The sequence below is a fragment of the Dromaius novaehollandiae genome, chromosome W, assembly GCF_036370855.1.
Source record: "Dromaius novaehollandiae isolate bDroNov1 chromosome W, bDroNov1.hap1, whole genome shotgun sequence".
In the NCBI taxonomy this organism is placed as follows: Eukaryota; Metazoa; Chordata; class Aves; order Casuariiformes; family Dromaiidae; genus Dromaius; species Dromaius novaehollandiae.
In genome coordinates this window covers 58175591-58187025 of record NC_088130.1, presented here as the reverse complement: position 1 = coordinate 58187025, position 11435 = coordinate 58175591, and the positions used below count along the sequence as shown (strand labels likewise).

Here is an 11435-nt window from a genome sequence, read left to right as displayed (position 1 = left end):
AGTTAAGGCACATCTAATTGGACTGGAAGTGGTAAGACAGCATCTATTTCATATGAAATAACTAGATAAGCCTAGTAATGCTGTGTATTTTTACTTAGCACCAAGTTTTATTGCACTACATTTTCCCCACTCCCTTTTTAATTATCTCTTTTGTGTTGGAATATCGAGCATTAAAATACCTCAGTGACAAGGCTTCTCCTGTAACAATTATACAAAAAACACAGAAAGATATTCTCTGAGCTTTTTTTCCTCATTAATCCACCTTGTGAATCTTCTAGCACTAGAAACATAAAATACCAGAGACATCAGACATAAGCAATGCCATTTATTGAAGCTTTAACAAAGAACTCATCATAGTTTGCTTTTTAAAATTTGAAATGTTAGAACAAGCAGTGAATGTGCCAAATAAACATTGTTCCTGAGCCACTTGAAGAAGCTGATGTGTGTCAGGCTAATATGATAATATAACAATATTATGCTTCTGGACTTAACTCTCTATTCACTTTTGAGAATAGTGACCATCTGGGTTAGGAACATAAATCTACCTTTACTTGAGAAGAGTGATGTCATAAGAAACAAGTCTTACTAAATGGATGGGGGAGAGGACTGCAAATAATATTGGCATAGAAGAGACATTAGGCTGATGAGTGCAATGTAAAAACCTATGCAAAATACTGCAGTGGCACCGCTTTGTTAAAACAGTTCCTGCTATTGTCACAGTCTTTTCCCTAAAGTTTTAAACCGAGCAACAGTGATGACTGTACTTCCCTGGGTAGAAAGATCATTTTGATTAATGCTCACGGTATCACTTACTCACTTTTCTCAATTTCAAATGAAATTGCAGCTCCCTGAAGAAAACAATGAAGCCAGAAATGGTTTTACTCCACAGTAGCTGTAAGGAAGACTGGAAGGCACATCCCCCCAGGCACTTTTCCTTCCACCTGCACAATATTCACTTAGTCAACTCCTTTCTCATTAGCCTACATGCCCAATGGCCCACTTTTACTGTTCCCTGTGGATAAATGTTGCAGGTATCTCTGAGCACAGAAGATGCTCACTCCAAAGTGAACCTAACGTTGTCCTGCCCAGATCTTAAGAAACATCTCTGGGCACATCGGATGCATTTGCACTGTCCACCAGCTTAGGTCGTTTGGCCACCAGAGAGCAGCTTTGGACTTAGCTGTACAGGCTCTGCTCAACACACTGGAGCCTGAGCCCAAACCCTGGTCAAATGCTTCCCAAATCACAGATGGGATGCCTCTGCTCCGTAACATAATTCAATATTGCTATGGCCAGTGGAATGAGAACTGACCTGGTTTCCATTGCCCAGAGGGTTACTAACCATTCAGGACTTCAGAAGGACGTACGCATACTTTAATACTTAAAAAGTAGTATGTCTGGCATTGGCCAGCAACGCCATAGATATGTATTCTGTTGTATGTGCATATAGGCTATGTACGCACACACGCATGCACACGGACCACTATAAGCCACCCTCCACATCTATTATACTAGCACCATATTTTTAACAGTGGATTTTAAGTTTTATCAGCACCTATAACTGAGGTTACATTGCCGTCACAGAGGTTAATAAGTCTAACCTTACCATGCTGCATATCCTGAACTCCCAGAGACTTCAAGTGAAGAAGTGAACCCTTAGCCAAAGTTCTCAAACCTGTCTATGAAAAAGGACAGTTAGACTTGTGGCCTTCATTAGATTAATACATTATAGCCAGGCCCAAACATTTCTATTAACTTTCATAAAGGTCTGCCTAGAAATAAAACTATTGCTAATCTTAGCTCTGTATCCATAGTGACACTTACATTCATGGCTATGTGTCTCATTCTACATTGCATAAAACATGTCATTTCCCTGCATCACTACCTCAAATTATCAGGTAGCTAGGGAGTAAATGTGATATTTTCAAAAGAACACAAAGGACCAACATGTCCAACTCCTACTGCGTTTCAATGGAATCTGAACGTCAGACTCAGTCTGGCTCTTTTGAAATGCCCAGCTACACTTCAAAGGGTCCAGTCTGGTCTCCCTAAAGGTTGTTCTGCCATTTTCTTCAACAGCAAAACAGATCTACTGTCTGGCTAATATTCTCCTAATGATGGAGGCCCAGAGCTAGGCAGATACTCCAGGTCTTAAACTCCTATCCCAGGTGCCCTCACCATCATTAAGGTCAAAGATTTGCACTGGGGGAAAAGTTTGTTGGGAGTGAAGTGACTGAGTAATGTTGTAGATGTGAGCTTAGACTCCACTAGTAGATACTGGATTAAATAATTGCTCCATCATGGAATATCAGTGTGAATTACAACCTATCTGGTAATGGGGTAGATGCAAACAGCTTTGCTTTTACAGTACCATGAAATGCTGCTTCATGACTACTTAAAATATATTTGGAACTTAACATTCCAGATTTGGTGGGGCTTTCAGGTTGGAGCAAGACATTTACAGCAGGAGAAAATTGGCCAGGCCTGGATATTTCTGAGGTATCCTTTAGAGGTTCAGTCAAGTATTAAGTGAACAACTTTCCTTTTCAGAAACACAGTGTATAGATTTGGCCTACATATCATGATCAGTTATAGAATTCCGCTTGTAAATTTAGATTATGAGAACGGAAGTGAGGAAACAGTTTAGACAAATACTGCCACTTCACCTTGGTTCCTTAAAAAAAAAGAAAACAAAAAGAAAGTGAGTGAGCACAGAGGGACCTGGCCCAGAGCGCGGAACACACAGGGCAGTCCTGGGCCTGCCCAGCCAGCCACCTGCACTGAGTGCTCTTGGGTACACGGTGCTGCCATTTCAAGGGGGTTTCAGAAAAGAGATGGAAGAAAGCACAAATTAAACATTCATATAAAAAAAAAAACACATACAATTCTTGCAAGCTTGTCTCTAGCCTCTACGCATACCTAAGAAGTACTAACTGCTGGTATATTTCAAGTTATGTTATAAATTTTGGACCATTAAAGGAAAAGTTTGGAGGAGTAAATCAGGATTGATAACCCTAAGGGATGTGTTTGGGTCACAGAATTCCATTTACATTGGATGGTTGAAAAGAAAAAGAAACACAAAACCTGTAAACAGAAGCCCTGTTTAAATTAACTGTATAAAAACCAGCTAGTGCTGAACAGGTTGGTTGTTAGTTTCCTGGCTTGGAGGTGATTTTCTTCTAGATTTAGAGTAATTCTGTTGTTTGAGGCCTCGCTGATTCCAATATCTTGCTTTGCTACGAATTCGGGGAGGGCTACACGTGAAGCAGCACTGAGTCCGTATTGACGGCACCACGCATTTGCCAATGCCTTTCAGCCTCTGGCAGAAATGAACCGACAGCTGGTCTCTGCTGCAGGCCAGGCCTACGGTGGAGAAGATGAGAAGAATTAGCTACAGTTTGCTGAAAAATTTTCTGTATTTCTAGAATCTTCAACTGCTTTATTCTGGACAGTCAGGTCTGTTAAGGCTCATCTTTATGATGGCTTTCTCTTCCTTTGTATTAGTTTTCAGCTTGATCCCCCTGAAGTTTTGGCACTCCTAAGTGAAAAGATCCTATTAAACTTCACATGACCTTCTGTCTTGGAAAATACAGCACTTTTTATTATTGTTCGGTGAGCGTTTACTTTTGCAGCAGATGTAACTGATCTCTGTTTTTCAGTTTAACATTTCTGCTTTTAAGAGCTGCCAGAAAGATTCCAGTAACAATGATTTGTGCGTCTGGTACGCCGGCACGCTCGTACCAGTGCACTGGGGACGAGCCCACGGGGGCCGGCTGTGGGCTGCAGAGCAGTGCAGGGCAAGCAGGGAGAGCGTAAGCAAGGCACGTGCAACTACGTGTGGAGCTTGACTCCACTTCACTGCAGCACCAGAACAGGCCAGGGACTGGTAACGTCTGTACTTTGGTGCTGAAAGGTCTGTAGTAGCTTTAATAAAAGTGAAGTGCATCGGATTTAGTCAGGCATAAAAATATCGGAGGTCCTCAGCTGGGAGAAGAGATGGCTGAGAAGGGACATGATTGAGGTCTGCGAAAGCAGGAAGGTGGTGGGTGAGCTGAATGCAGGGCTGTTGTTCAGCAAATCCCTCAACAACAGAAATAAGGCAATTCAATGAAACTAGTAGAAAGAGGGGTTAAAACAGATAAAAGCACTTCTTTGCGCAGCGGGCTGTGAACTTCTGGAACTTGCAGCCAGAGGAGGTGACGGAAGCAGACAGAATTGCAGGGTCAAAAAGGGATGCAACAAATTCATGAAAAAAGTTTCATTAATGTAAACTGAAAGAAGCAGGTTGGGGTGCCTTTAACAGCCCCAACTCGACAGCTGGGGATGCTGGAGGAACACAAGGGAAATGAATCACAGGAAGCAACTAAGCTCCTGCATCCTCCCTAAGCAGCATCTCCTAATGCCTTTGCTGGAGACAGAATACCAGGCTGCATGGACCACTGGTCTCCCCAGCGGGCATTTCTTTTATTTTATTGGCCTCTTGAGCTTTTATTCACAGAAGTAACTATTAACAGATCTGCGTAGGTGCTATTTATCTGAGTGTGTGCTATCCTGAACATGAGAGGGACAGAAGATAAACAGAGCGATTCAACTCTAGGGCAAAATATGCATTAAACATCTTCGAACAGCAGGATGGGTGACTCATTGCACTCTGAAGTGTATGCCAGATCTGCACTGCCCACAGGAGTCAACCTCTTATCTTACTGCCCTGCTGCACCCACACTGCTGACCTGCTAGGAGGGAACAATCCTCCTCCAAAAGGCCTTTGAAGGCTCTTCCAGAAAGTCTCTGAGCTGGTGTTGTGCTTACCATAGGGTACCTGTTGGATACTGCAGTACACAGACTACAGAGCTTTTGGTTTTACTCCACTTTATAGTCATCATGAACAAGGATAGATACACTCATCTGCAAACTTCTTCTCCTTCTCTGGAAAATTACCATCTATACAACTGCACCTCTGGTCCCTTGAAGGAGAGAGCAGCAGGACACCAGGAGCCGCAAGGGGAGCTTTCTTCCCTCCACCTCTTCATTTTGGGGACAGTCTCACTCTGTGGGACACTTGAATTCATAGTGCCGAGACAGACTGTGCCTGTGTTCACTGCTAGCCACGTTTTACTTACATTGTATTTTCCACTTTGCTTGCTTGAACTCTCCACCCAGAACTTGCAGTTCCTATTGGAGGATCTGTCTTAAGAAACAGTAGCTGCTTGGACTCGGCCTCCATCACTGCACAGTCCTACTCTACGGTTGTTGGGTTTCTGCTTCAAAAACAGTTGCTTCCCCTCTTCCAAGGCAAAAACAGTCTCTGAGATACTTGCAACTATCTTCTAACAGCAATATTTTTAGACACACTTTGGGCCCTCCATTGCCTCTGTCAAATCAAGAACAGTCTGCTGACTTGTGCACTCATAGCTTCAAGAACACAGCTGCACACAAGCACAGCCAGCCTGCCCTGCCAAGAAACAGGTTTCCAAGCTTACAGCACATCCTTTAGCAACCCTTCCTTCACAGCCCAACACAGGCTGTGAGTTACCTAATAGGTCCATGCAAACAGAAACATCCATTTTGTAGCATCACAAATTTAGGGACGCATGCCCAGAGAACTGTATCCCCCACCATGACAACACAGTGCCGGTGGGGAGGGAGAACATGGCAACATGACCCTGCCAGTAGTATGGCTGAGCTGTAGCAGGTTAGGCTAACCTGTAATTTCTGAGCCTCTAGTATTCCCAGCAAGCCAACAGACTAAGTCAGCAGCAGGGTTTTGCAGGACCTTAGCACAGGGTTTTGCAGGACCTTAGCACAGACGATAAGCTCTTTGGAAACTGCCTGCCCAAGGTGCATCATCATACCTGTACTTTTCCTGCACTCTTGTGGATTGCATTTCTGATACTCCGTTGGCTTGGGCTCATCCGCACACATACTGTGATCTTCAGTTTCATTGCTTTCTGTATTCACACACTTCACTGTTCTCTGCTGAATGCCTCCTCCACAAGAAACAGTGCACTGAAAGAGAGTCATTTTAACATATATAAAAGTCTTTTAAGTCAGAATTATTTAATATGCCAATATTTGAGCTGCAAAACAATGGGAAGCTAAAAATGCCATATGATCCACAACCAATGGCACGAAAACACTTTGTGCATTGCACTCCCAGCTGGACACCTCCGTGGTGCATCGTGGCCAGGCTTGAGCAGGATACAGTGGAGAGGTAAATAGTACAAATACAGCACCTTGGCATGAGTGGCCAGGGTGGGAGAACTGCTTTCTCCAGAGGAGAAGGCAGATCTGAAATGCAAATTGCACAATGTAAGAAAGCAATAATCCAGATCAGTATTCCAAGCTGACATTTTTAGTTTCCTGCATTTTTTCCCTGGCTGTCTTAAATAGATTTTTAAAAAGCCCAGTGAGATGATGTTTTTTCTTTGTTGATATTTACACTGTGGTTACCCTTTCCTCATGACAGCGAAACAACTGCCAGCTGCTTGTTCTGGCCACACACAGATGGCCATAAAGATAACATTTTCACAACACATTCCTGTACTATTCTGAAAATTTACTTAATTCTTCATACATCACAGAGTTTATGAGAATTCCAGTGGTTTTTACATTCTTATGCTCTTCAAATACATAGTAGCCAGCAAGACAAACACTTAAACAAATACAGAATATCAGCTAATGAAGTGCAAGGAAAGACAAGATTGGTATTTCTCTATCTTTTCCTCAAATCATTCTTTCTCTACTGTATATCTCTGTGCATAAGGCACAATATTATTGGTGTGAAGTATGTATAGCTAAGATCTTAGATATTATTGTTGCAACTTCAGATTAATGTTTAAAATATATCTTTTATAAAAGAAAATGTATGTATGAGTAGCTTTATTAAGGAATCTGGAGGGAAAGGTTTATTAGATATACCAGTTTCTTTACAGTTAAAGGTGTATTGCAGAACTAGAAGCTTCCGCACATGCACATCCCATATTTTTCGATGTGATTTCCAGAAGCCAAGGTAGAGGGCTGCTGGTCAAAATTCAGGATGTCTGGTTGTGTGAGTAACTCCAATATTCCACAAGTCTGCTTTTAGGGTTACCAAAAAAAAAAAAAAAAAAAAAAGTCTAGAATAGTAAAATGTTTCACTGCTTGGAAATGCTTTGAAAGCACACAGAAATCAAAAAGCCTGATTGTAGTTGGAAAGACTCAGCCAGGCTTGCCCTTAAAAGTTCAGGCTTTTTCCCTCCCTTTCTAAAGATGCTCTGTCCTGTCATCCTCTTGAAATGTTACTTGGCTCTATGCCTAACAGAACATGGCTGAATTTACTACCAAAGTAGCCTTCTTCAGCGGAAAATTTCAAATGAATAAGCAAGGAACACCAATGATAATTTCTCCTTTTCCATTAAAAGAGTAAGAAACCCCAGCGCTCCCTCCAACACTATATAATGCAGCAACTAAAAGTAAAAGCTATGATGTCTACCACATGAAGGAACTGAGAGGAGCGCTCTCTGAAATGTTTGGTTGATATTCTTAAAGGATTTCCCATCACAGCTCTAGCTGTGCATTAGAAACTAAACTTGCCAGAGGCACTGAGGTTCACAAACAAGTAAGCAATTAACTGTCGGCCTGATCCCTCCTCGCTTTAACTTGACCTTTACTCTTTAACTAATAGCAACAATTTAAATATAATCTGACCAGCCTGTGATTTAACATAAGAATGGATTTAGCTATCTACAACTTTTGAGACCTGCAGATATGCTATCTGAATGCCAGAAGGTGGTTATCCTGATTAATGCTGGTATATTTACACCCTCTTTAAAAAACAGAAAAAAACAAAAAATTGAATCCTACCGAGCCCCATGTCTGGTTAACCCACTGCGTACAAGGTTGCATGTTGCATGATGCAGTGGCATTAGGCCTTTCTGTCCAGTCACAGTAGCCTTCTTCTGGGCAGTAGACGTGTCGCTTTTGCTGGCCACCACCACATGTTCTTGAACACTAAAAAAAGAGGTGCACAAACCATCAGGGGGCAGGCCGGAATGAGTGACGCAACCCAGAAACAGACAGTAAAGACAGTAGGAAATGCTCTGTGCTTAGAAATGTGGAACCACAGGTCACAAGAAGCATGTCACTCATTCATGGGATTTAGAAGATATACAGGTTAGCTTGCACAGCAGGTCTAACAGCCCAGATGTGCAGATGAGCTCTGCAATGACACATTTATTTCATCATTTGCTTGGATAAAGTCAGGAAAGAAGCCATGATCAGCCCAAAATACTACGGAGAAAGCTGTTCCTGCCTTGTGTGAATGAATATAATATGGGACAGCACAGAACTGGCAACAGCAGCTGATGCAACACCACTGGCAGCAATGACTTCTCCAAAAAAATGAGTATGCTGGTCACATGTCTGCAGGTTCAATCTGCAATATTTATAGAAGACAGCAGAAGTCATGAGATGCAACATCTCATTTTTATAAGGCAGTTGGGGACATTAATATTCACCCAATGCATCCAATATATTATCTACAGGATGGCAAAAAAAGAAGCATCACACACAGACAGTGACCCAGATTCTTTTTAAGCATTCTTTTGTCCCTATTTTATTATCATTGCTCAACTGAATACTATTATTCACTAGGTCTGCAATACAGCCTGCTTGAAATACACAAAAGGTTTGGTACACTTGTATGCAGTAAGGGACCAGACATACTTCGGGTAACACATTGCTGCTGTTCTACATGGAATTGCAACCATATGGACAGACCCAGGATCAGAGCTGACTTCTGATAAGTGTTCCTTTTCGATCCAATTCTATCCAGTATCCTCAAAATGAGGACAACTGCCAGGGACGGCCAGGAGCTTTTAGAAGATATTTTAAGTGGCAAAAGACCAAATGGTGGAATCATTTGGCCAGTCTTTTATTATTCAACCTTTGCTGACCGATCTGACAGGAAACCTGCATCCTGCACAAAGGATGAGGTCTCCTATTTCTTATTTTAAGTGTGATTTGTTGGTGGCCTGTAAGGAAGCAATGTGATTACCTTCTGTTAAGATCCCTAAGCATCAGGTCCACAATGCAGCAAGCAGTGAGGCACTTTCTTCAGAGCTCTTCCTAGTGGGAGCAGATATTAAAAGGGAATCATCATACCATGTGCTCTAGCTGAAATAAGTATGTGCCTGGATGCCTATGAGTTTGCTGGTCCAGATTTATGTCACAAAGTGACCCACAAATCAAACTTATCTGATGTCTGACCTCATTCTCTGGCCCTGTAAAATTCCAGCCCAAAAGTGTAAAGGAAAACTGGGAATTTAAGAAAATTCTAAATTGGTCATAACAAGAAAGCAACGTAAAAATTGGCAGCAAAAGGGTTCAGTCTGAATGAATCTCATTTACTGATCCAGTAGGATACCTGAGACAAATCCACTTGATATTCAAGGCCGTTTGCTACTCTGTTTCAGGTTATGGTTATTTACAGCCCTAGCTGTATATCATATGCAATCCTAGGAATAATCCTGGCAGGTGTTTATCTATAGTAAATTTTGCTTTAAGCTTACGCAGGCACTGCAGAGCCCGCGATTAGTCATAGCTGTGTGTCTTCCTTTGAGGGACAGCATCAAACATAACAGTAACTGCTATCTGACAGCGAATTGCTCACTCCAAAAGCTTCTTTTGAAGGACAATACCTCATGCCAGGGCTCCACCTGCCACTGCAAGCAAGGTTCCGTATTACAGCTAGTGCTGAGCTGTGGTTTATATCCAAGTAACTGGCAATGAAAAGGCCTGAGAACTCGCTTCTCACGAACATCCACGCAGTGAACATCTCGGGTCTTGAAACCACCGCTGCAGTTAGCAGAGCACTGTTCAGGAAGCAGAAAGGGACATATATTCAGTGATGGTCCTCTGACAGGCTGTCCCTTCCCCAGGCTCAGAGGAGGACGAGGGGCATGAGATTTTAGCATCCCGACTCACAGATATAATTTCCAGTTTGCCCTAAGAGCAATTTGTTATTAATCTTAAAAATTGTGGGTTTCGTCATGCAAATCAGAACACACCATATAAATATTTCCCTTTGAACATCTGTTAATAACACAGATGCAGATTTAATTAGGAGATCTCGCCAGCTATTTCCAAAGATGTCATAGTAGAAAAGAGTCATAATGCAATAAATTTTTAAAAAATCTCACGTATGTGAGCAAACAGGTAGCCCTTCAGCTGCTCCTGCTGCAGGCAGGCAGGCAGGAAAGGGGCAGAGCTGTGTGAGTAACTGATTTCTAGTTCAGCCATGGAAGAGGCAATCCACGGCAGCAGATTGCTCAGGCTGGCAAAACTGCTTCTCTTCTTTGGGTAGGACATAGGGTTACTGATGACACCGCTGGGACACTAATCCCACAGCAGCAGTTGCCACCCTCATCTGCCCCATACCTCCACAGCAGCAGCAATTTGGCTTTTCATCCCTATCTTGCCTTCTCTTTCACCTGTTTGCCCTTCCACTCCCTCTCTCTTGGCACGGCAGGAGCCACAGGGATCTGACACCCAGCTGACACCCAGCAGCAGTCCAGGGGCTGCGGGAAGACACATCTCTCATCTCTGTGCAGGAAGGAGCAGAAGCAACAGCTCCGCAGGAGGGCACTGAGGGCTGGGACGCGGCATGGTGATGGTGGCCACAGTCCTCTACCTCAAAAACGGACGCAGGGCGGGAAAAAGGGATCTGCACCCTGAGTGCAAGTTGGGGTGAGAGAACGGCAGAGGAGAGAGGGGAAGAGACCCTGAGCCTCATTTGCAGCCTGTGAAATCGTTTCTCTGTTTGGAGCACTACCAGCCCCATTTCCTACCTGCCTGCAGCCCACCCAACTGAGACCTTCCAGGCTCCTGTTCCTTCCCAGAGTTTGCTCCAGTGCCTCCAGTACCATCCTCTGTCCCTAAACACCAGGGCCCAGGACCTACCCTGCTGTTGAGGAAGATCTGACTTTACTACCCCAAGGAAAAAGACAAATATACTTTGAATTAATTATTTGGTCTTCATCCAGTTCTGCCTACACCACCAAATAATCTCAGATGATACCACCATGTCGCAGGATAACAACTGCTGCTAATAAATAATCATTCTTCAGCTGAGCATGGAAACTGAATATATTACTTGTTCTGGGCACCGAAGGATAGACAGAAGAAGAATCCGTGTTCTTGTACACAGAAGTTTCTATCCCAGTGGATAGAAACAATGGACAGAATCAACTGTGCAAGAAACTGAGTACACACAACCCCAAAATGAGTTCAAATTGTATTTGGCATTAAACTGAGAATGCAAGCCCCAGTCTAAAAGCAATGAAGAATCTTTCTTTAGGGGAGGAGAAGATTTATCCCAGAGTAAAGGAACATAGAAATCTTGGCAGTGGATTATAACCATATTGCTGTGATAAAGGTGCAGTGACAAACATTCGAAA

At 42.9% G+C, this 11435-nt stretch overlaps 1 protein-coding gene across 1 annotated transcript in view; it reads right to left on the bottom strand.

Moving 5' to 3' along the window:
* Window positions 1-310: 310 nt before the first annotated feature.
* Window positions 311-11435, bottom strand: part of LOC112982185 (A disintegrin and metalloproteinase with thrombospondin motifs 12) — a 175034-nt gene continuing 163909 nt past the window's right edge. The window contains exons 21-24 of the mRNA XM_026098382.2: window positions 9678-9851; window positions 7843-7989; window positions 5853-6006; window positions 311-3363 (exon numbers count right to left, since the gene is read on the bottom strand). Coding sequence (XP_025954167.2) covers window positions 3128-3363; window positions 5853-6006; window positions 7843-7989; window positions 9678-9851 — 711 coding nt within the window. The 3' untranslated portion in view covers window positions 311-3127. The remainder of the gene's footprint in view (window positions 3364-5852; window positions 6007-7842; window positions 7990-9677; window positions 9852-11435) is intronic.